At 40.0% G+C, this 25,803-nt stretch overlaps 1 protein-coding gene across 2 annotated transcripts in view; it reads right to left on the bottom strand.

The window, feature by feature from the left end:
- UGGT1 (UDP-glucose glycoprotein glucosyltransferase 1) overlaps positions 1-24,829 on the bottom strand; it is a 110,308-nt gene extending 85,479 nt beyond the window's left edge. For both annotated transcript variants that reach the window (XM_007127050.4, XM_007127051.4), the window contains exons 1-8: positions 24,610-24,829; positions 19,459-19,594; positions 14,290-14,372; positions 12,000-12,130; positions 6,714-6,826; positions 4,851-5,025; positions 2,854-2,950; positions 1,651-1,729 (exon numbers count right to left, since the gene is read on the bottom strand). In XM_007127050.4, coding sequence (XP_007127112.1) covers positions 1,651-1,729; positions 2,854-2,950; positions 4,851-5,025; positions 6,714-6,826; positions 12,000-12,130; positions 14,290-14,372; positions 19,459-19,594; positions 24,610-24,667 — 872 coding nt within the window. In that variant the 5' untranslated portion in view covers positions 24,668-24,829. The remainder of the gene's footprint in view (positions 1-1,650; positions 1,730-2,853; positions 2,951-4,850; positions 5,026-6,713; positions 6,827-11,999; positions 12,131-14,289; positions 14,373-19,458; positions 19,595-24,609) is intronic.
- Positions 24,830-25,803: the final 974 nt, after the last annotated feature.

The following is a 25,803-nucleotide window of genomic DNA, read 5'->3' as shown; positions in this document are numbered from 1 at the left end:
TACAGAAAAGCAAGTACAATAGAAACAGTCAATTCTGGGTGGTGAGTACAGGTGTATGTTATATTATTATTCTCCATCCTTTCCTGAACCTTTTTAATTTCTCAAAATAAAATTGGAAATACCTTGCTTCCAATCACAAAATGAGTTTCTTTCAGCTACACGCTCATAAATCCTCTAGTCACATGAATATAATTCAAGCGAACCAAGATTATTGCGTTTTGTTTAATCTTGAAATACAGTGCATTCTATTTAAAGTTAGTAAAACAGAAGTTTTCAGAGGCAGAGATAGATCATTTAGATCAGACAGACAGACGGAACAGAGTAATCCTGTTTTTAACACTAAAAACTCAAAATTTCTTAAATGCAACCTGCCGAAAGTAAAATATTTACTCAGATCCTTCACCATCCCACCAATCCATTCCAGTTACTACACTTTTCTTCATGATAAAAATACCTTAAAATGGGTCACTTACTTTAGATCGCTAAATAACTATTCTGAATGTCCAAAAAGGAAATTGTCTTCAATATTCTACATACTACCTTTGTGCTATAAACACATGAAATCATAAGGCTATCCAAAAAACAAACATATATAAAACATGAATATGAAAAGGGATTCTGGAAACCTGGATGCAGTAAAAATGGAAGCTGACTGCATATTAATAAGGCCACAACTGATGTTCAATACAAAGAAATGTGCATTTGCACAGGATGAACTCAACATATGCACAGTCACTCAACATCAACAAAGTCATCTCTACTAAACTGTTAGTCTAGCTGTCATTTCACTGGGTCAAATGTTAAAGCTAAAATATATGAAACTGCACCTATACATACTATTTCTATTAAAAAAATTTTTTTAAAAGCATACCATAGATGTCCTAATTAAGATTTCCAGATAAAGCAGAATTCAGGGCTCTGAACAATGATCAAATCGTATCAGAAATAACTGCAACATTTAAAATAACAGCTAAGAACATTCTTCAGCTATAAAATTCTATTATGCTTTCATAAAATAGTTAAGGAATTTTCTTCAAAAAGCCACTTCCTATCCTCTTTCATAAAAAGCAAATTGTAATAAAATGTATTTCAACTGAACATATATAAAATCTACCACACCTACTACAACTCTTCTGCAATTTTTCAAACTATGTTTAGTATGAGTAAATAGCTATAAATACAACATTGTAAACCAACTATAATTCAATAAAATAAAATTTTTTTTAAAAAGAGATAAGAAACAAACAAGCAAAAATAAATAAATAAATAATAGCTATGACCTCTCTAACGTAAAATACATTTGATTTTCCTCAGGAAAAGGCTGCATAAAACAATTAGATTTCTCCTATTATGTGAATCAAAAAATGGCATGTAACTTTATGCTATCAAATGCAAGGTCCAGAAAAGGAAATCAATTTAAGCCATAAGCAGGCAGCCATAGTATCATGTAAGAATAATGTGCTTCAGAATTACCAGAAATCATAAACTGTACTACAAACTAACTGGTCATCTCCTCATATTAGATTACATACATAAAGTATTGTTGGGAGATCTGTAACTCAGGCAGTAAAGAGAAAGATGATGCTTACAATGTGAAGAAGGCTGGAGGTTAAAAGAGAACAAGACCCTTTCCCAAAAGAATATACATACCTTAATCTTCCAAAGAGAAATCCTTGAACTTCATCAATAGGATCATTTTCACCAATCACTGTGGTGTTAACTTCAGTTCCTACAAAAGCACAGCAAATACATGTCTAATCACTCAGATTAGAAATAAAAATATTAACTTCATAAAATTTGAAAAAAATTTGAAACACCTGAAACTATAATAGCATTTAAAATGTTGAATACCGGGCTTCCCTGGTGGCGCAGTGGTTGCGCGTCCGCCTGCCGATGCAGGGGAACCGGGTTCGCGCCCCGGTTTGGGAGGATTCCACATGCCGCGGAGCGGCTGGGCCCGTGAGCCATGGCCGCTGAGCCTGCGCGTCCGGAGCCTGTGCTCCGCAACGGGAGAGGCCACAACAGTGTGAGGCCCGCGTACCACAAAAAAAAAAAAAAAAAAAAAAAAAATGTTGAATACCTCAACTAACATAGTGGTTAATATATCCTGTGTTCCTGGATAAAGAAAGAATGTGTTTTTCCTTAAACTGTGGAAATTTTTACATGTTAAATATTTCAAAATTAATACCTTTAAAATTATGAATAATGGATTTTTCAGTATCAAAATTCTGAGGAATTTGCAACTAGGCAACTTATTAATCCTAAATATAATTACTGAGGACAGGATAATGAAGTACTAGGCTATCTGCCATGTACCAAAACCAATCATTTTTACTTTCAAAACAAGCTCAAAAGACATAAAAAGATTACACATAAAACTTGTGGAAATAATGAATTCAAAACCTTAGAATATTACAACAGGACGTATCCACAGTAAACTGTTCCAAGTGCAGAAAATAATATAAAAACATGAAACTGTTTGTTAATTTTATGATAGCTTAAGATTTCACATTGGGTCACAAATTAATTACTATTTGTGAACTACCTATCATCAATAACAATAGCTACTACTTCCTGAACTCTTTTGTGAAAAAAACTTTGTTAAATTCTTTACCTCTACATCTTATTTTCTCCTCAAAAATACTTTAAGAGGCATATATCATTATCTGAACTCTACAGAGGAAAAAATTAGGACCTAAAGAATTTGTCACCCTACTCAGATATAACAGAACCAAGATTCAAACATAGGTTCATAATACTCCTAAATCTATTCTTTTCCATTAAAGAAACAAATTCACCTTTAACTCATATTTAAAGAAAAGAAAACACATTGGTCTTAATTTACAAATTCACCTTTCACCTGAGTATCATCCTTGGCCTTGTACTCTGTGCTCTTAATGGCCAACTCCACACCATAGCCAGAGAGGTAAACAGGCTCCTTCCTGGGATTCTGCAAGCAGAGCAAGTATTCCACCATCACTACTCAGCTCTCCACGCATTCCCACCTAGCTCTTTCTGCATCACAGCATACAGAGACTGACCATGTTAATGTCACATAGCCATCACCTAGGATTACACACTCAAAACATGCTTGAACTTCCATGGGAATCCTTAGATTGTAGATCCTGCCACAAGTGTGAGAATGAGAATTCCAAGGTAGAAACAAAACCAGATGAAGGGGGCTTCCCTGGTGGCGCAGTGGTTAAGAATCCACCTGCCAATGCAGGGGACACGGGTTCGATCCCTGATCCGGGAAGATAACACACGCCGCAGAGCAGCTAAGCCCGTGTGCCACAACTACTGAGCCTGCGCTCTAGAGCCTGCGAGCCACAACTACTGAAGCCCGCGTGCCCTAGGGCCGGCGCTCCGCAACAAGACAAGCCATCAAAATGAGAAGCCCTTGCACTATAACAAAGAGTAGCCCCCACTCGTCACAACAAGAGAAAGCCCGCCCGCAGCAACAAAGACCCAAGGCAGCCAGAAGTAAATTAAAAAAAAAAAAAAAAAAAAAAAAAAAAACAGATGAAGGTATAGTGGAAAGGGCAAAGGTCACCAAACCATGTGAAGAAATGGAGAAAACAAAAAAGCAGTTCTGGAACCTACACAGGGTTGAAAACTGGTGAGGTTTCAAATCTAGAGGTGCTTTGTTGAGACCGTGTGTGTAAATGTGTGTGTGTGTGTACATTTTTTTACTGACTTTAAATGTCTTCAGGCAGGGTTTGGGCTGACCTAATGTCACAGGCTTACCATCATCCTGAATGAGGATGGCCCTTTAAATACCAGCCATAGGGACTTCCCTGGTGGTCCAGTGGTTAAGAATCCACCTTCCAATGCAGGGGACGCAGGTCTGATCCATGGTTGGGCAACTAAGATCCCACGTGCCGCGGGGCAACTAAGCCAGTGCACTTTAGAGCCCACGTGCCACAACTAGAGAGAAGCCCACATGCCCCAACGAAGAGCCTGCATGCTGCAACAAAAGATCCTGCGTGCCGCAACTAAGACCTGACACAGCCAAATAAATAAATAAATATTTTTTTAAAAAAACAAAAACAAAAACAACCAGCAATAGAGCAGGGTGGAGGGGAGGGGGAGTGTCCAAAACTGGATATTGATAAATCTGTTTCTGCTCACATAAATTTTCATTTAATATTTTTATTTTACTTTCCCATGGACTTAACATCCAATATTTACTGAGCTTCATATGACACAGAAACTTTAAAGGTCAACGATCTTTACATATAAATATTTTAAATGCTAAATGCCACACAAGGTTTCGAAAGCTTAATTTTAAATCAATTCTGCCTGATTTTACCTCTTTAGAAATCCTCCTTTTTCTATCAAATAAAAAGATGCCAAAAAGAAAAAAAAAAAGGGTTTGGAAAGGAAATGAATTCAAGAATCAGTTCCATAGTATGATGACCATATTAAATCTGGACCAAATTAAATATAATTTACATGGTTCATTTTGAAATAGAACATAGGGAATTCCCTGGCAGTCCAGTAGTTAGGACTCTGTGCTTTCACTGCCCAGGGCCCCGGGTTCAATCCCTGGTCGGGGAACTAGGATCCCAGGAGCCGCATGGCATGGCCAGAAAAAAAAAAAAAAATCAAAGCTGAAATAGAATGTCAATTTTATACAGCCATTTTTTAGGCATATTGTTTTACATTTCTTCAGAAAGGCAAGCAAAGGACCTCCTATGTGCAAATAACATTTGATGAAAGTACTACACTTCCCCAAAAAGTAGTTCAAATCATTTTATAAAGGGGGAAATTATTAGCTGAAGTGCTAAGGTTGTGGTGGGCAAACTAATATTTAAAATATAACAGTTATAAAATAAGTCAATACTTACAGATATATAATGTCTGAATATGTAATTGATTTTGCCTGCACTGCTTTTTGATACAAGTTGTCGGTGAAACTTATAAAACTCCTCAGAGCCAATCTCAGAGTAGAAAATAACCACTGAGCTTTCAGGATTAGATGAGGGATATCTGTGATCTCCTTTGAACAATAAAGGTTTTGGTCTGAAAATAAATATTAAAAGCTTAAAATTGTTAACTTAAAAAAGCTTTTAAACATTAAAAACAGTACAAAATGAAGCTACAACAATGATAATTTAAGCAAACATTATAAGCATCTTAATATAAAGAGTATCACAATCTTAAATAGTTTTCAGTTAGTAAGAATACTGAAGACAAATAAAACAGGTATGAGTCTTATTTGTTCATAATTAAAATTAACGAATGTACATTATATAAATACTAACCTTAAAATGTAGACTTTGACTAATAATTGTTACCAATTTCTAGAGCAGGGGGTAAAAAAGCCAGAAAAAGGATACACATCCAGCCCTCATAGTACTAAAACTTCAGTAAATTATTCTACCATATAAATAGAATGTAATTATCTTTTTATCTGAAGACCTAAGTGTAAATAATGCAAAAAAGCAGAGGATAAATCTAAGCGTATAACTTCCCAATTACAGCATCTCCCTCCTCTATCATTTTTACTATTATGATCATCCTACTACTGCATCTAAAATTTAGGTTATCCTCATAAATTTTAAAACTCCCCCCCTCAAGAAAACTTCTCTAAGAATGACATCAAGATATTAGCAGATCTTAATGCACAGACTTTATGACCTACCAATCCTTCTTAAGGAGGTACACCTACACGTACTAAGTGGAAAATGCCCCTTATAAAAACAAACCTACCTACCTGTAAAAATTTATAACCACAGAAAAAAGTATAAAAGGATATATGTCAATCCATTAAAAATAGTTACCACCTCTCAGAAGAGGAGACATTATCACTCTTTTCTTTATAAAGGTCTGCATTATTGTAACAAATTAAAGAAAGAATTTTTCAAGTCAGTCAATTTTGTTTTCCCCAAGGAAACAGCACTTTACCATGCAGCCGATTTTGAATGTCCATACCTCACCCCAAGATAGCTGAATGCTCACTGAGTTTCTGGTTATCACCCTGAGGAAAAAGCACTCATACCATTTGGTGGGCAGAGGACAGGTGCTGAGCAGATAATCTCACTAAAGAAGAATTTCCCCACCTAAAACCCCCCCTGGCACTTCTGGTAGAGTAGGGCAATATCACAGAGAGAGATCACTGTTATACAATTTATAACAGCATTAGAGGATGTACGGAGGGGTTATTGCCCTAGGCAGACAGCAAGAGGTACCTATTGTTATTTGTCCACCACAGGAAACCTACCTTTAAGCAAAAAATCAGCCCACTGATTACCAATTTAATATTCAAATTAAGCTTGCAATTATCTTAAATAGTCTCCTTTGTCTGAAACTAATACTATCCTGAGAGATCATTATCATTAATATCATTACTCCAGGCACTGGCTTTAATACACAGAATATTCTTTACTAAACTGATGACAAAGCCTATGTAATCTCTCCGATACAGTCATTACTAAGTAACAATAACAGTAAGTACTCTTATTAGCTCTATTTTGAAACAAGATGAGGAAAGAAAGGTTATGTAATTTGCCTAAATTCACAAAACTATTTTAAGTGATGGAGCTGGGATTTAAATCTAGTTGGTTCTGGTTCCAGAATTCACATTCTAAACCACTATACCTACGGACTAAAAAACCCGTATGAAAAATATGAAAAATCAGACGGTGGACCTGATATAGAAGAAAGCACAACGCATGCATGACATTTAAATAAAGAAACACACAATCTACCTTTCAGAAGCTGTTAGTAGAAGAGTCTCAAGGGCATCAAAATCACAAGTCCTCTTTCCATGCACTGAAAAAAATGAACTACATCCTTCTGGTGGAGGTTCATCAGCTGCTATCTGTCATTTAAGACACAAGACATTTTAAAAAATAACTTCTAACCAAAAACAAGATAAAAACATGAATATTCTAAATAGGTAATAAAATGATAATAAAACAACATCAGTAAAAGCAAAAATTAACATCTACCGAACACCCATTATGTGACAGAAAGAGCTTTATGTTTCACTGCTTTCTTTGTATTATTTCATCTAGTTCCTCCCAGTATCATTCCATGAGGTAGGTGTTATTATTATCCCCAAAATAGAACTTTAAAATTCTATCTCAGAAGACATCAAAAGGTATCCAGGGGGGGACTTCCCTGGTGGCACAGTGGTTAAGCATCCACCTGCCAATGCAGGGGACACGGGTTTGAGCCCTGGTCCAGGAAGATCCCACATGCCGCGAAGCAACTGAGCCCCTGCGCCACAACTACTGAGCCCGTATACATAGAGCCCGTGCTCCGCAACAAGAGAAGCCACCGCAATGAGAAGCCCGCACACCGCAACGAAGGGTAGCCCCCACTCGCTGCAACTAGAGAAAAGCCTGCGTGCACGCAGCAACGAAGACCCAATGCAGCCAAATATAAATAATTTTTTTAATGTTAAAAAAAAAAAAAAGACATCCAGGGAACACAGTATGTACCTTGTAGAAAACTAAGCTTACAAATGTCAATTGTAAGTGTCAAAGTATAACAATGCAGTCCTAATTGAGTATAACAAGCAGATTAATGTGAAGCTCCTCCCTGAAACAGAAAGAATGACACTGAATCTAAAAAACCAACGGGGCCTAAAAAAAGAGTACAGATGGAAAGGTAAAATTATCCAAGGAGCACACTAAGATATTCAAAGGAAAGGCTGAATGAGACGTGGGGTATGTTTAGAGTGAAATGCACTAACGCCCAGGCACAATGAGATAAGTCCACCTGCAACTTAAACGAGAGGCACACTGAGAAGCATGAGTGTATAGAGATGAGGAAAGGAAAGGACATAATGACAAGGTCTGGGTGCGCACTGATGTCATTTATGTAACATATTCCTACTGAATGTCCTTTTCTACTGCTGGAATACAAATAATTAAGAACAGATGGGGAGAAATGGAAAGCTTGCTATGAAAAATTAATATTAAAACTTTCCATTACATTTTTCTTCTTTTTTGTAAATTATTACAAAACTTACAAACTTGTGTTTGTAAGAAGAAAGAACAGTACAATAAACCCCTATGTACCCATGACCCAGCTTCAATAATTATCAATTCATGGCCAATCTCATTTCTTCCACCTTCCTACCACACTCCATTGGATCATTTTGACACAAGATCCAAATAGCATTTCATTTATAATGTTTCACTGTCTCAGTAAAACACAGAGGTGTTTTGTGTTTATTTTTCTGGCCGGCCTCATGGCTTGCAGGATCTCAGTTCCCCGACCAGGGTTTGAATCCAGGCCACGGCAGTGAAAGCCCAGAATCCTAACCACTAGGCCACCTGGGAACTCCCAAAACAGAGAGATTTTTGTAAAAAACATACTACCATTATCACACTTTTTTAAAAAGTAATACAATTCTGTATTGATGGCCACTGGCAGCATAGTTTTTCAATCTTCCCAAGTTCTCCCATAAAAACAAAGCAAAAATGAAAACAAAAACCAGTGGACCACATTTATGACAAAACTAGGTGGAAGGAAATCCCCATGATACAAAACACAAAAATGACCTGCAGTTATCAGAGGCCACGGAAGCAGAGGGAAACTGCAGAGATTCTGATGATCCTGAAAACAAGAAAACCCCAAAACAGCCAAAAGGTTTTCACTGGAAAGTATGGTGGCCCGATGGGTTTTGTTTCACCTAGTACAGGTAAGCACAAGGCAGTCTGACCACTGTGAACTCATAACTCACAGGCTAGGACTCCCTTCTAGGAAAGGGCCTCACTCTAAGGAGAAACTGTTGAGGGCAGAATAAAACTCAAGTAGGACAGAGATAAAAGCCAATAAAAGAAAAAGTCCAAATATAAAAGTGCAAGAGGGGAACAGAGTCAGGAAATTTCAAAAAGCAAGCTGCCTTTTTTTTAAAGCCACCCTATTTTAACATAACATAAAATCAACAGAATAGGGAACCATGCCGACCTCCAAAAGTTAAGAAAAACTAATTTCACATCAAATTGAGCAGAAAAAGTCTCAGTGTCAAATCCCATACAAAGCTATTGTAAGAAAAGGGGAGAGGGGAAGAACAGAGTAACACCCTTATTCTTACAGACGAGTGCTGTACAAGAGAAATTTCTATAATGATAGCAATCTATTGGGGTACAATAAACCCCTATGTACCCATGACCCAGCTTCAATAATTATCTATTCATGGCCAATCTCATTTCTTCCACCTTCCTACCACACTCCATTGGATCATTTTGACACAAGATCCAAATAGCATTTCATTTATAATGTTTCACTGTCTCAGTAAAACACAGAGGTGTTTTGTGTTTATTTTTCTGGCCGGCCTCATGGCTTGCAGGATCTCAGTTCCCCGACCAGGGTTTGAATCCAGGCCACGGCAGTGAAAGCCCAGAATCCTAACCACTAGGCCACCTGGGAACTCCCAAAACAGAGAGATTTTTGTAAAAAACATACTACCATTATCACACTTTTTTAAAAAGTAATACAATTCTGTATTGATGGCCACTGGCAGCATAGTTTTTCAATCTTCCCAAGTTCTCCCATAAAAACAAAGCAAAAATGAAAACAAAAACCAGTGGACCACATTTATGACAAAACTAGGTGGAAGGAAATCCCCATGATACAAAACACAAAAATGACCTGCAGTTATCAGAGGCCACGGAAGCAGAGGGAAACTGCAGAGATTCTGATGATCCTGAAAACAAGAAAACCCCAAAACAGCCAAAAGGTTTTCACTGGAAAGTATGGTGGCCCGATGGGTTTTGTTTCACCTAGTACAGGTAAGCACAAGGCAGTCTGACCACTGTGAACTCATAACTCACAGGCTAGGACTCCCTTCTAGGAAAGGGCCTCACTCTAAGGAGAAACTGTTGAGGGCAGAATAAAACTCAAGTAGGACAGAGATAAAAGCCAATAAAAGAAAAAGTCCAAATATAAAAGTGCAAGAGGGGAACAGAGTCAGGAAATTTCAAAAAGCAAGCTGCCTTTTTTTTAAAGCCACCCTATTTTAACATAACATAAAATCAACAGAATAGGGAACCATGCCGACCTCCAAAAGTTAAGAAAAACTAATTTCACATCAAATTGAGCAGAAAAAGTCTCAGTGTCAAATCCCATACAAAGCTATTGTAAGAAAAGGGGAGAGGGGAAGAACAGAGTAACACCCTTATTCTTACAGACGAGTGCTGTACAAGAGAAATTTCTATAATGATAGCAATCTATTGGGAATTCCCTGGTGGTCCAGTGGTTAGGACTCAGCACTTTCACTGCCAGGGCCCTGGGTTCAATCCCTGGTTGGGGAACTAAGATCCAGCAAGGCCCTTGCTGGGGCCAAAGAAAAAACAAAATGTATAGGGCAAACAGTGTAAGTTATTCAACAGAAAAGAAAGGGATAGAGGGAGAACCTATAAATTAAGAGACCACCCACCCCCCAAAAAAATTAATAAATTTTTTAAAACTGGGCAAGACTAAACTCTATTGTTTGGAGATGAACTCTTGGGCAATGAAATGTTTTTTTAAAAAAAAACAAAACAGCAAATGATTCCAACAGAAGAAAGTGATTCCTTTTGAAGGGCAAAAGTCAGCTGTGATGGGGACACAGCACGTGAAGGGCTTCCATGGTGCCTGGCTAAATTCAATTTCTTGACCCGGGTGAAAATTACAAGAGTGCTCACTTCGTAATAATTCTTTATACTGTATGTTTCTTGTGAGTCATTTTCTATGCTGGTTTTATTTCAGAATTAAAAAAAAGGTTTTAAAATTAACATTTGTTTTATACCAAACATACAATCAGTATACACACCTTTGATTCTCTTGCTCTCTATTTTTTACGAGTTTGTTCAACTCAAAATCCAACAAGGGGCTTCCCTGGTGGCGCAGTGGTTAAGAATCCGCCTGCCAGTGCAGGGGACACGGGTTCGAGCCCTGGTCCAGGAGGATCCCACATGCCGCGGAGCAACTGGGCCCGTGCGCCACAACCGCTGAGCCTGTGCTCTAGAGCCTGCGAACCACAACTGCTGAGCCCAAGTACCACAGCTGCTGAGGCCCACGCACCTAGAGCCCATGCTCTGCAACAAGAGAAGCCACCCAATGAGAGGCCCGCGCACCGCAATGAAGAGTAGCCCCTGCTCACCACCACTGGGGAAGAGCCCGCGCACAGCAACAAAGACCCAACACAGCCAAAAATAAAAATAAATAAATAATTTTTTTAAAAAAATCCAACAAGATCCACATGTTGCATTAAGTTGACACGTTTTTATAGTCTCTCTTGAAGCTCCTCCTTCCCTCTTTTCTTTTCCTTTTAACTTACTTGTTGACAAAATCAGATCATTTTACTACAAAGTTTTCCTCATTCTAGCCTTTCCTGACTGTATTCCTGTGATATTGTTTCACATTTCCTATCTGCTGTATTTCCCGTGAACTGCTTTTAGATCTACAGGCTATGATCACACTCAGGGTTAACTGGTTTAGCAAAAACTGTATCGCCTCTCTCTTTAGCTGTGTTGTATAAATAAAGTCTGGTATTCAGTTTTTTGTGTAGATATTTTATTTTTCCTTAAATGAAAATAAGTGCAAATTATATGGGTTTTTTTTTGTTTCTTTTTGTTTGTTTGTTTTTATTTTTTTTTTTTTTGTGGTATGCGGGCCTCCCTCTGTTGTGGCCTCTCCCGTTGCGGAGCACAGGCTCCGGACGCGCAGCCTCAGCAGCCATGGCCCACGGGCCCAGCCGCTCCACAGCATGTGGGATCCTCCCAGACCGGGGCACGAACCCGGTTCCCCTGCATCGGCAGGCGGACGCGCAACCACTGCGCCACCAGGGAAGCCCCTAGATTATATGTTTTATAATATGTTATTTGAAGACTTAACATCATCAATTTTGCTTATTATTTATAAACAAATTGTAAATCCCAGACAATTTCAGGTAGAAAAGGTATAGCTCTGTAACACAATGCCAGGACAACTGCAATACAGCCGATCAAGATATGCAGCCACTAAAGAATACTGTCACGTGTAAGCACTGAACTCACCTGCTGGAAGGCTTGAATTGTCGCTGAGTAGGAGTGAAGAGACAGACAAAATTTCAACAGATTCTGCTGTAGTGGTGACAGAAACTGAAATGCAACTTCCAATATTGCATGATAATAGGAATAATCAGTACCTGTCAGGAAGAACATTAACCAAAATAATTCTATATGACTAGAGGTATCCAAATAAGATAGTTCATAAAGTATAAAGCTATGTGTTACAAAAGCATACTGATTGCAAAATGTTACCGCTATACTGTCCTGAACTGCTGTCAAATGCTTAGAATTCCTTGGAGTACACCATGCAATTGGACTTTTCTTCCCTTTGTTCAGACTATTACCTCTCCCTGGACTGCAATTCTCCCACTTACCTGGATGACTCACTCCTACTTTCTTCCTCAGGAAGAATTCAGCTGAGAGAGCACCTATTCCAGGGAGGCACCGCCTATCCCTACCCCATGCCTCACTGGACCAAGTTCATCTCTTCTTTGCTCCCATATATTTCTTTGCTTACCTCTTTCACTTAGCATATCATTTACTCATTTACTTATTTACTAACTGCCCCTCCCAAAGAGCCTTTGGGCCCCCTAAGCCCAAAACTATGACTTGTCTTTGTATCCACAGTGTCTGCATATGTTATCTATTCAAATAACCCAACAAGACAGAGCAGTGTGACGAGGAGGTACAAGATATTAAGGGATACTAATGAAACTGTAGTTTGGGGAGAAGCATTAAAACAACTGGAACACATTATCTGAGGGGAAAAAAACCGCATGTACCAGTATGAAAAAATCCCCAGGATATATTAAACGAAAAGCACAAGGTACAAAACAATGTATATAGTACGCAATTTCTTCTTACTCTTAGAAAGAATAAGAAATAGGAATACATACTTATGTATTTATTGTAAAAAAGAAAAAAAAACACTGAAGGCTAAACAAATTAATTTAAATGGTTATAAAAAGCCAAGAGAAACAGGAGGAACAAAATTTTTCTGTGTATAGCCTTTTGTATAGCTTTGACTTTTAAACCACTATTATCTATTCCAAAAAGAAATTTAAGAAAAATATTTAACATTTAAAAGAGCAAAATGTAAAAGGTTCTATATGGCATTAGCACCTTCTAAGGAGAAAAAGAGATCAGAAAGAAATATCTTAAAATGTTGCCAAAATGTTAATGGTGACTATCTTTGGGTGGTGGGACTACGACTAGTATTTCAAATAAAATGTTTAACGTACTTTTATGGTCACTTCCGAGAATTCACACTCCCCTAATTTTAACCAGGAACACATTAGCATTTATACTGAAGAAATTTCATTTTAAATGCCAGAGTTCATAATTCATTACAAAACTCACTGTGACAAATTTGTTTTATGAAATCATAAACTAAAATGATTTTTTGATAACTCAAACAATTCTAGCTGACTCCAAATTATGTAACTAAAGCTTACATAATTATGTAACTAAAGCTTACAAATTATGTAACCAAAGCTTGTTCAAAACTTTTATGCACTTAAATCATGAAAAAAGATTCAGACTTGACTTTTTAAATATGTATTAATTTTTAAATATCATAAAGTTAAAAATCAGCTAGTCAAATATTAACAGCAGTCACATAATTTTTACACATTTTCTCTTCAACAAGGACGTATGCCTGTCAATGTAATACTCAAGGTTTTAACTACTCATGTATCAGCATCTTTGACTATTAATGTTCATACTCTATGTAGCTTATATTGAATTGGAAAATGTTTGTGAAAGCTCATCAAAAACTGTAAACAAGTGATACAGTTTACCTTGTCATTAATTTGACACCCTGACACTCCAGTTCTGTGTGTGGCTGGCGTGCATAATGGAAAACATTCTGGATGGCACTAACTTCATGATAACAAACTTAACAGATAATAGATCAGTTGTATAATTAGTTCATAACAAAAGAAAGTGAATCAAATCTGATGGTTATTAAGTAAATGCTAAATGATTTTAAATGAATTTGACTTCCACAAAATATTCATGTAGCACTTTCAATAAAAGAACACAAAAGAACAAAAACAAGGGGAGAAACAAAAACAAAAAAAAAAAAATCAAAGGTAGCTCTTATCACCAAAGTTATAAACTTTTTCAAAAATAAGTACTAGTTTGTGTTGACTCTGCTGGCTACCATCACAACTCTAGTCATTAAAGATAAAAATGTATTCCATTAACTGCCATGCCACACATACTCTGAAAGAGATCAATGTTTCTAACATATTCCCAGACACCGAAGTCAAAGAAGCATTTGCTTCAATTTTACCGTGATGATCTGATGATCCAATATTTTGACTGGCTTCTACAAAATTCCAAAATTTCTCTTGACTGTCTTCTGCTAAAAACTCACTGAGAGAAAAGGGGGAAATATCAGAAATAAAACAACTTAATGAAATCTTCCAATATAAGCTATATTACTAAGGAGAGTAAAAATCAATTTTTAAGTTACCATATGTCCAAAGCTTGGCTTTTATTTGGTAATATATATTACACACGAACATGTATAGCATATATTTTCTAGTGATAAGCAAGTCTTACTAGCTTATTAGCTGTTAATGATTAGCTTCGTAGTTTCTTCACTTAAGAGCTTGACAGGCACCCCTGAAGAAGCCCAGAGTAATGGAAGTGCTGTAGCGACAGGGAAGGCCCCGTATAAAGAAAGGCCCTGGAGTCTCCCTGGGAAGACGCCGTCGCAGCAGCAGCAGGAGACGCGGGCAATTCTAGTGCTCGCTCTGCTCGCTCATTTCCTGAAACCTTTTGCAAAGAACAAAAAAATATGTTTTTGCCTAAGTTTCTCCCGAGGAAAACATGGACCCCAGAAAAATTTCTAGGAGACTAAAGGCAGCGTGTCGTAATCTTTTTACATCCACAAATCCAAATTTTCAAAATCACCAAATATTAGTTGAAAGTTAGCACTGATTTAATAAAACCACGTCTTAGAACTTAATGCCATCTTAATTTTTTCCTTGACCTTACACTACTGTACTGACCTAAAGTAAAATGGCTATTCTACATTTCCCTGCATCCAAGAGCCTAAAATCCCTTAAAAGAGAATGCACGTACTAACTGAATGATTCATGTAAATCGGTCATCTTCTCCTCCACGGCATACCAATGCAGTGGTGGTCTTTCCCTGTCTGAAAGCAAACTACAGATCTGGATCTCAGCTTACCTAGCCAAAGGAAGACTTTCCCATTACTTGTCAACACTGGGCTGTACAATTCTCACTCTACTCCACAGCTAGACACAGAAATATGGCAACGTAAGAAACATTTCCTGGTAATGCACAGCTTCTCTAAAAATAGGTTTCTGAAAATGCCCATTATCAAAATCTATTAAATTATTTAGTGCCTGCTTGAGTGTGTCATTTTCTAGGCTTTCGAGTAACTGACATAGACATCATACCAACCTTATAATAGCTTATAGTCTACGAAAACAGGTACTAAACAGATAGATGATGATATGCAAGTAAATGCTTTGTATTCTTTGTAAGAATACAAAGTGAATCTTAGCTTAGATTCCTACAGGGGCCATATGCACATAAATATATACTTTTCATATAATTACAGGAAAACTTCTTAAACATATATTCTTTCTCACCCCACTGCATAAATAAGTCTTATAACGTCTAAGAGTCAAACAGCCTTAAGAAAATTAATTACCAGATCCACTGAAGTAATCCATGGAAGACAGGAACAATACAAGATATTATTAAAAGGAACCCTGCCATTTGTTTATAGTATGTTTAAGTCTGTTTGCTTTTTGTTTTAAATTGTTTTTTAGCTTCTGATACCTGAGTAAAATATCGATAAAACTTCCACGGAGTAAAATATTGATAGTTTTACAGATGACATTATACGATGTCTGGGATTTGCTTTAGAGTATTTTAGCGGGAGAAGGTAGGAGGGTGGCGGCGGTGACGGTTACTGGACTCGAGTTGACAGCACTAAAACTGGGTGACAGGCAGATGGGGGGGGCACGTTATACACATACCATTCTCTCCACTTAAAGCCTGTTAACTTTCCTAAAGGCACAGAACTAGTAAATCAAAAATCTGGGATTTACATTCCAATCTCAATCATGCAAATCTATCATGCTGAATTCTCAGGCCATTATAATATCTCAATAAATGATTGTATAAGCACTCAATAAATGACTGTTTCAACTTTAATAATAGAACTTTATTTACACAATATTTCTGTTAGTAACGATAGCTGCTCAAAACATACTCAGAGCTCTACTTCAATTAAGTATATATCACTTCATGGACAACCAGAAAGCTACAAACCCTTCACTAGCATCAGGTCCAACATAAAAATACACACAGGGGACTTCCCTGGTGGCGCAGTGGTTAAGAATCCACCTGCCAATGCAGGGGACACGGGTCCAATCCCTAGTCCGGGAAGATCCCACATGCCGCGGAGCAACTAAGCCCATGTGCCACAACTACGGAGCCTGCGCTCTAGAGCCCACAAGCCACAACTACTGAGCCCACGAGCCACAACTACTGAGCCCGCGAGCCACAACTACTGAAGCCCACGCACCTAGAGCCCGTGCTCCGCAACAAGAGAAGCCACCACAATGAGAAGCCCGCGCACCGCAATGAAGAGTAGCCCCCGCTCGCCACAACTAGAGAAAGCCCACGTGCAGCAAAAAAGACCCAACACAGCCAAAAGTCAAATAAATACAATAAATAAATTTATTAAAAATTTTAAAAATAAAAATACACACAAGAATAGTTTTAGTCCCTAAGGGCCAGAAGCAAGGAAGACAAAATGTCTGTATTAGCTACATGCCTCGATGTGTGGAAAAAGATTCTGTCCCTTCACCCTCCCACCAATGGACAGTGCTGTGACCCACCATCAATGTCTGCCATGGACCCAGGAGGGAAGGAGAGTGGCCTCAGCTAGCTCTGGAGGTGAATATAGAGTAGTTTCAAAAAAGCACAAGCAGTGTTTTTGAGTTGCCTACACGTCCCATTTCCTTGGCAAACTGTTCGCAAATAGCCACAGAAGAGAAGTAAAAATAATGAACCAAAATGGCAAATGGCCAGGATATCATGAAAAGGCGCTATGTTTGTTATGGGTAAGTTGCAATGAAGGAAACAGTTTACAATACTCACTTCACAGAGATCAAAGAAACTGAAAAGAAATTGATCAACTAAGGCTGACAATTTCAGCATACTTTCTCAAAAGTCCATAAGTATATGCCATAAGACTCTTCTAAAACAATATACAAACACCAAGAAATTTGTTAGTGTAAGTGAGAGTAATGGGATGTAATCCAGTGAAGAATGTTAAGCAGAATATCGTAAAACATCCATTACAGTTAGTTGCACAAAATTATTTAGAAAGTGATAGTAAATCTCAATGACTTAGGTTGACACCAGATAAATCATCCAAAATAAGATTAGCAGAAAGGAAGAAAAAATGTTCAGCTACAAGAGTCCTGGCTCAGGCAGTCCAGGACCTCACACGACCTTCAGACACTTCACTGTTACAACCACCAAGATCTAATAAAGCGCGGACATTTGAGGGGCTCCACCTATTTATCAAATTAGTTATTATGACATCACTATGAAATACATGAATGGAGTTTGGGGGTTTCTGGGGGTGAGACAGGGTTGTTGGAGTTTTGCGGGCGGAGGGGGTTTGCCATTTTATTGCTGAGGAAAGGGAGGCACGGAGAAGTGATGGGAGAAAGTCTGTTCAGCAGAAAGTCGGGGAGGCTCCTCAGCAAGTCAAGACGGGCTCCTACACATCCCACGTTCCCACTGGCCTCTCCTCAATACTGTACCAAAGGAGGCTTTGCCTTAGAAGGCACAACTATCCGTATACACTATCAACACAAGAGACTCTTCATTCACATCTTCCTAGGGATCAAGGGGAAGATGTCAGAAGATAAAATTAGACCACAAAGTTAACTGATATAACACAACAGTTCAAATTTCCAGCTGTATCAAATTCTGAAATTTACCAAATGCTTATGGTTCACCTACCTAAATGTATGCTTTAGAAAGATTCTCTACAGGTCCTAGCTATATGTTATTTGAGATATAATAAAAATAAGTTTCCCTCTGTAAACAAAAAACTGACTAAAAGAGAGGTATCTGGTTATATTTATATTACAAACACTAACTAAAATGAACACTTGGGTTAAAATCTCCCAAGAAATCATTGACTATATTGCATTTTATCAATTTTAAGACACTGTCAATTCTTTTTTCCAAGTCTGGGAGATCTTTTTTTTTTTTTGGCCGCGCCACGTGGCATGTGGGATCTTAGTTCCCTGACCAGGGATCAAACCAGCACCCCCTGCATCGAAGGCACAGAGTCCTCACCACTGGATTGCCAGGGAAGTCCCTGGGAGAACGCCTTCATTGAGAAACTGAGATGTATGTTTTCTTTTTTTCCTAAAAACATATGTGTGGTTTCTACGATCCATCTACTAACTCCTTCTTAAGGTTCATTTGAGCTGTTGTCAAGTTTCCTTCAACTTTTATTTTCTTCTGTACTCCCCAGACCAGGGAATCTCTTCTAGTTTGAGAGATAACAGTGGGAAGCTTGATGTGATTTACTGCATATTTGCTACGCTCTAAATCCCTTCAAGGCCTAGGCCTTTGAAACTCATTTTCTGCACCAAGACCCTAGGAACAAAGCGGGATAGAAATGGCTATGTAGGGGATCAGGCAGACAGGCACGAATCATATTCTAGAGTTTCTTGTAGCCCCAGATGGTACAGTCCCAGCAGAGGAGCACTAAGTTAGAGATGGGGTAGGAGACTGGGGTCCAGTTTGTTTCAGGAATAGCAGGATGAAATGCTGCCCAAAGACACTGCCCAAAGACACTGTCAAGACATAACATTGTTTTATGAAACACTGAGTGAAAGATGCCACCAATTTTAAGATAACAACTTGATTTGATTAAATGCATCCTGATTTTGGAGATGCTACAACTGGATAAAATGTGGCCACTTTCTCAGCTTCCCCCTGCACTCTGTTATCTTGGGGTCTCCTTCCAAGTTCTTGGGAGGGGCATGTCCTCTTCCCCCACCTTGCCAAGCTCTCTTCTCTTCCTTTTATTAAACACCTCTTAACACCTTCTTCAAATAAATAGAAAATTTCTTTTAAGTACAACTCTCTCTTCCCTTATTACCACATTTACCCTTTTCCTGGAAGATAACATAATAATTTAACCAATTCAATATATTTATCTAAAGAAATCCCTAAAGATCTCTATCATCAATTCAGTCCTAGCCTGCTGACAGAGTCTGTGTTCTAACAGCCTGTGAACAGCTCACAAGCACAGTGCACACTGAAAAAAGCTCTTACTAAATGCATACGATGAGAATCTCACTCCCTAAAAATCTCCTGAATATTCACTAGCAGAGCCTACATTTTCACTCAAACATGTGAAAGAAGAAAAATGTCTTCTTACCTGGTTTCTAACAACAATGGAGTAGAAAACCATTTTGTTGTAAGAGAGGTTGTAATGGCTTTTGAATCTGCCTTTACTGAGGAAAACAGCCACAGTCCAGTGAGTACAGTCAGAAGGCCCATTTTATGGCAAACCCCTAGAAAGGGAAAAAAAAAAAAAAAAGTTTCGCTACAAGGCAATGTTTAAACCTGAATCTTAATAATTAGAGATACAAAATAACATGACTATCACAGAAATAAAAATGCTTCCGAAATAGAACAGCACCTGCTACCTAGATAGTTCAGCAGATGTTTGCTGATGACTGGCACACCACTAAAGGTGAGTCGTTCATTACACTCTCTCCTACAAAGGCTGCACTTCCTCTCCTGGGTGCCCATACCATACAGAGAAATAAGTCAGCTGGTGGCCCAGCAACCTGCTGGGCCACAATCATACTTCATGAAGCGGGAGAGTAAATAAAGCTTAGACAGATGAAAACACAAATAAAAGGTGTTACAGGTTGAACTGTATCCCCCCAAAAAGATAGAGTGAAGTCCTACCCCACCCCAGTACCTCAGAATGTGAACTTGTTTGGAAATACGGTCTTTACAGAGGTAATCAGGTTAAAATGAGGTCATCAGGGTAGGCCTTGGTCCAATGACTGGTGTTATTAAAAGAAAGGGGCGGGGCGGGGGTGGGAATGTGGGCAGAGAGCCAGGCATGCAGAGGGAAGACTACATGAAGAGACACAGGGAGAATGCCTGGTAAAGAAGGGGGCAGACACCAGAATTATACTGCAAGCCGCGAACACCTAGGGCTACCAGAAGCTGGAAGAGGCTAAGAAAGATCCTCCTCTACAGATTTCAGAAGGAACATGGTCCTGTAACACCTTAATTTAGAACTTCTAGCCTCCAAAAATTTGTGAGACTGCTGTTAGAACTTAGAACTGCTGTTCGAAGCCACCCAGTTTGTGGTACTTTGTTATGGCAGCCTTAGGAAGTTAATAGGGTGGGTCTCTAATGTAAAATCAAATATAGGTTCTGGAATGAGGAAACGTAAGAACTCAACAGATCCCCATCTAAAACATAAGAAAGTTGGGGTCACTAGTGAATCAGCAGGGCCACAGAATGCAGGCCTCCTAAATTCCCAGCAGCAGCCTCACCAAGCATGCCGAGATCCTTGGTGTCCACATCATTTCAGAAAAGGTCTCCGGCTGCAGACTTCTTTGATCTGTTTTTTCATCCCTGGAAGACTGCCTAACAGAACCCTAATCAGACTTCCACTGTGATATAAAAAGTCAGCATCCAAGTTCCACCCATTTGAATGGGAACCCAAAGGGGACATGAATATGTGGGAAACACTAAACCAAACTTGTGCTTCTGAATGTTAAGGTCTGGTAAAGCTCACCCCAATTCCTCAACGCCAGTTATAATATACACTGTTGGGGAGAGACAGCCCATATACCGGAGCAACCAGTCAGTATCTTCCTTTTACAAAAAGCCTTATCATTTGTGCCAACATCTTGCTTCATATGACACACAGTATCTCTAAAGAACAATGGTCCGAAGAGAAATGAATTCTACCAAATAGAAAAGTTGCTTTTAAAAGAGTCTGAAGTTCAGGCACTGCCAGCTTATTTGGAAAAAAAAAAAAAATTTAATGTGAACATCCCATTTATAAATAAACACTAAAAAAAATCAACATCGATAAAGACTAGGACTAACCAAACTAGACCTCTGACAATGAAACCTGCTGGCCGTGATTCCTGGCTTGGGGGCGGGGGTCAGGGCAGGAGAGGTCGAAGATGATGCAGGCCCCTCTCGGAATGTAGCAAAAGTTAGTGCCATTTCCCGCAGAGGAGAAAGCAAGGACCCAAACTTTTACATACAATTTCAGCCCACTCAACTCTTTCCGACACTCTTCCCTGGAGGTCCATGGATGGTAGCCTCAGAAACCTGCTCCTCATGATAGAACAAACACGGGTTAGCAAGAAGAAAAAACCTTTAGAGTCAGGCACCTGTGATCAATTCCTGAGTTTGCTACTTACTAGCAGTCTAACCACAGGCACCTTACCTGATAACTCCCTCGCCCTTAGTCTCCCACTCTCTAAAACAGGAATAACAGTATCTGCTGCAACATGTGCCGCCACCGAGTGAACTGAGAAGGCAACGTGAAAGTCACTTTGTAAAGTGTCAAGTACTACACCAGAACTAACTGCTCCAGTTAAAATATGTAAGGAGGAGAAACTAGAAACTGTCTTCTAAATTACAGAATAATAACTCATCGTTATTACAAGGCAAAAATATGCCTTGGAAATATATCCTCTGTGGCTAGGAAAAAAAATCAAAAAACTCCTCCCCCAAAGTCACTAAGTTTCTAAAGCGGAGACAGCGCATATGAACTATGTTCAAGCAGTATTAATGCTACAGCTATGTTCACCATCTTTCCTGAAGGGACCCAGACGTGTAATCCCTCAACAGTGGTGATTCCAGATGAGAAATGAGATGCCGCTGCAAGGTACTCCCAGGCCGAGGGCATGCACAGAGTGGGGAGGGGACAGGGAGGGACCGAAGACCCCAGGAAACGCCCGCACTTACAGAGCAATTACTCCGGGCGAATCACCCAGGACAGCACCACTGCCAAGCGCTCTGCAAACGCGTTACCCAGCCCTTCCACACAAGGCCCCAGGAGACTGCAGTTCCCGAGGGGGGCAGCCTCGTCCACTTTGCCCACCAGAGCCAACAGCGCAGGGCCTGGCAAACAGCAGGTAGTCCATAAATACGCTGCATAATGCGTGAAACACTATCATCCCTACTTGAAAAATAAGAAAATGGAAGTTCAGAGAGGCTAAGTAACTTGCCGGACTAATAAATGGCAATGTTTGGAACCCATATCTGCCTGTTTTCAAAAGTTCCACAATACCATGCTCTCTGCCCTGGTCCTCTGGCTTCAAGAAGGGGTAAGAATTCATACTGTGTAGACCCAGAATGAGCAACGGACTTTATTACAAGACCCAAGGCAAGTCCAGGGATTTCTAGGCGCAGAGTCCTTGGGACCCAGGTGGCTGAGAGAGGTAGAGCTTCAACTTGAAACCAAGGGTGTGAGCCTGAAGTTGGGAGCAAACCAAACCAAGCAACCAGCCTGAACAGATCCATACTTGGGCTGGCTCTGGGGACTGAATTGAGCTCCTCAAGCACAGGGAGTTTTGTCGGTCACAGTCACATGCCCAGCATAATGCCTGGAACACAGGAGGCACTCAAAATAAAATAAACACAGACTTTGTTCATTAAGGGATGAATGAAAGCCACTGGAAGAAAGGGATGTGGCACCAAGAATAAAGAAGCTACAAAAAGCCTAAGACTTAAGAAGGGTGAAAATGAAAACTCTACGTACCGTGACTCACCCAGAGATCCCCCTACCCTGTTTTAAAGAGACAGAGAGTTTCTGGGGCACAGAACAGCATCAGTAGAGATGGGAAAGAGAGGAAAGCTACACATTAAAGAAGAGCTTTCCCACCCCCAGACCCCACATCCTTGATACCACAGGTAACACCAGAGGAAAAGGTTGTCCAGAGAAGTAGAAATAAGAACGTCACTGAGTGGCCTTTTGTTTGAGGATGGCTTCATTCTATGAGATCCCTTATCACTCTGACCCTCTAACCTTAAAAGCAACCCTTAAAAGCTGTGAAATAACAGCTGTCAGCATCTGCAGCGTGGCACTGCATGATTATAAGCATCACGCTTCCAGCATGATGGATAAATTAAAAACAGTCTTTAATTGGTTCTACGCCCAAAAGATTCATCTGTAAGATCTACTGTGTGGCCCGGTTTCTTTAGTTTAAAGACACTATCTCTTGCTCATTTATCAAAAATATTAATCAAAATTATATTATGGGAAATGTTTTTCACTTTTGGAAAACAGAAGAGGCATAAAATTATAAATCATCATCAACTTTTTCTTTTTCCATTTTTAAACTGAAGAAAATAGCTAACAAACTCAAAAAAAACTTGCAGGGTGCAAGTTAATAAGTAGCCATCTGAGTTTCAACATATATGATAACAGCGAGGAAAAATAACAGGAAGTACCCTTCTTGAGAAATAAATTTACTTCTGAAAAAATTAAACTTAATATACACTTATACCTATTAGCACAATCCATTTGCTGTGAATCACATACATCCAATTTCCGGTTAAAATTAGATACTATATATGTAATATGAAAATGATCGCAACTGGAGAAAAAGTCTAATGGTATTTTCTCCATAGTTCCATTTATTCTTCTCAAGTTAAATATGCACTGTGAAGATGCCCTACTACTGTACAAAGCAACGTTTATTTCCTTCAATAAAAATGAGTTTCAGCTAAGTTTAACAAAAGCAAGTCAAATGGAAAGGCTACAATCAACCCAAATTTTGTGTTGTTGTCATGTAGCTATTTAAAATGTCTTCAAACATCACACAGTGAAGTTGGCGGGCCAAGTACACGATGAATGAATGTTTCCAATATAGTGTAACACAGTAAGGCATGAGACCCCAGGACTTCGAATGAACAAAATATGCTAGTTCTCAAATCGGGCAAGAAATGCAAAACGATTTAGAGATTCTGGCCAAGGAACACGAAGAGCTCCCACCCATAACTTATTGGCGATGTGCGCAGATCTTTCTCTTCTGGCAGGTCCCACACTAAAAGTGAAACCGGATCATCCAATTTTCAGCCACCAGATCCTCGTATTAAATGAAAACGGAACCAATATTCATCACCCGAATTCATTTTAGGGAAAAGAGAAATCTATAAAAAGATCCATTCGTTCTCCAACCGGAGTCCTGCAAACTGCAGGTTCTCAGCCTATTTGGGGTCAGGCTTGGACGAAATTCACGTTAGGGCACTTCCCCCACCTCCGTCTGCACTTGGCCACACGAGTCTCGAAGCTCTTCAATGAAGGCTCAAAACGGCTAAACAGAGCCCGCGACCACCCTCGCAGAGACGGTATGTGCCCAGAGGACACCGAGGGACAACTCGGGGAACTCGCAAAGAAGGGGAGAGCTGGGATACAGGAGGGGAAACTGAGTCAGGGAAGAAACGGAAGCTCAAGGTGACCGGGACACAAAGTGGCCTCGCTCCCCAGACCCTCTCTCCGCCCGCGAGAACTCCCCACGCCCCCCCCAAAGGGTACCTGTCACCGGCCGCGCAGCGGCAGCACACGCGCCGCCCGCAGCCCCTTTCCAGTCCATGCTGGGGCCGCGCTTCGTCCACGACTGCACCTGCGCTAACGCCGGGGCGGGGCGGCGTAGCGGCGGGGCGGCAGCAGCTGCGCCAGTGAGCGGCCTACACGCGCCTTTCCTGTGGCTCCGCTCGCAAGCCGGCCTCGCAAAGATAGAGCCCAGCCGCCGACCGCCCTTCACTTCCGCTTCCTACTGGCTAGAGACGGAGGACTTCCGGCTACCGAGTCGCGGCCGGAGCCGCCCAGAGCGCCACTCGGCCGCCATCTTACATCCGATGAGGCCCAGCGTCTTTCGTTGCTCTCTGCAGTTCAGTGTGGTTAGGGAGGCATCGGTCTTCGAGGTTGTGGGGTCTCGTAAAGGGGGACAGCTGAGACCCAGAAGCTTTACCACATGGTGAAGCTGGGTTGGGGTTTCATACTTTTTTCTGTTTTGGGGAGCTTGAGAGTCTACTTCTTTAAACCCTTCTATTAAAAGCACTGTTGCACAGTATAGGAGAAAATGACTCACTGTTCCGGAACACCTTAGACTTCATCTTAAACCGTAAATTTTGATAGCTTCCGTTCCAGGTGATAGGGACAGAGTAAAGGGACAAAGTAGGTGATTAAATAGTTAATCCCATTGGGGGATTATAAATAGAAAAATGTATGGGAAACCACTGTAAGTTAGTGATCCCTCAAGAAAGCAGGTTTACTTAACCACAAACCAAGCAGGCTTGCTTAGCAACAAAACCATGCAATAGAAGCACAAGACATGCCCCAAAACAAGAGAACAATGGTGGCATGAGACCCACATCCTGCCCAGTGAGCTCAGTAAGTTAATGACCCCTAGAACACATAAAAAACAATAATTTATGGAAAGGTAACATTTCACAGTGAAAGATGCTCATTGTTCTGAGACCTGAAATAATTTTTCCGTAGTGCCATGATAGTCCTAGCTTGACCATATAGGGACAAGAAAACTTCCCTGCCCAACCTGGAGAAGGAGCTGATGATGGAAGCATGATGTCTACTCAAGAATGAGGAGGGGGGCTTCCCTGGTGGCGCAGTGGTTGCGCGTCCGCCTGCCGATGCAGGGGAACCGGGTTCGCGCCCCGGTTTGGGAGGATCCCACATGCCGCGGAGCGGCTGGGCCCGTGAGCCATGGCC

Source organism: Physeter macrocephalus, chromosome 2 (assembly GCF_002837175.3).
Source record: "Physeter macrocephalus isolate SW-GA chromosome 2, ASM283717v5, whole genome shotgun sequence".
NCBI lineage: Eukaryota > Metazoa > Chordata > Mammalia > Artiodactyla > Physeteridae > Physeter > Physeter macrocephalus.
Note: the sequence above shows the minus strand (reverse complement) of the source record. Positions and strands in the feature narration are given on the sequence as shown.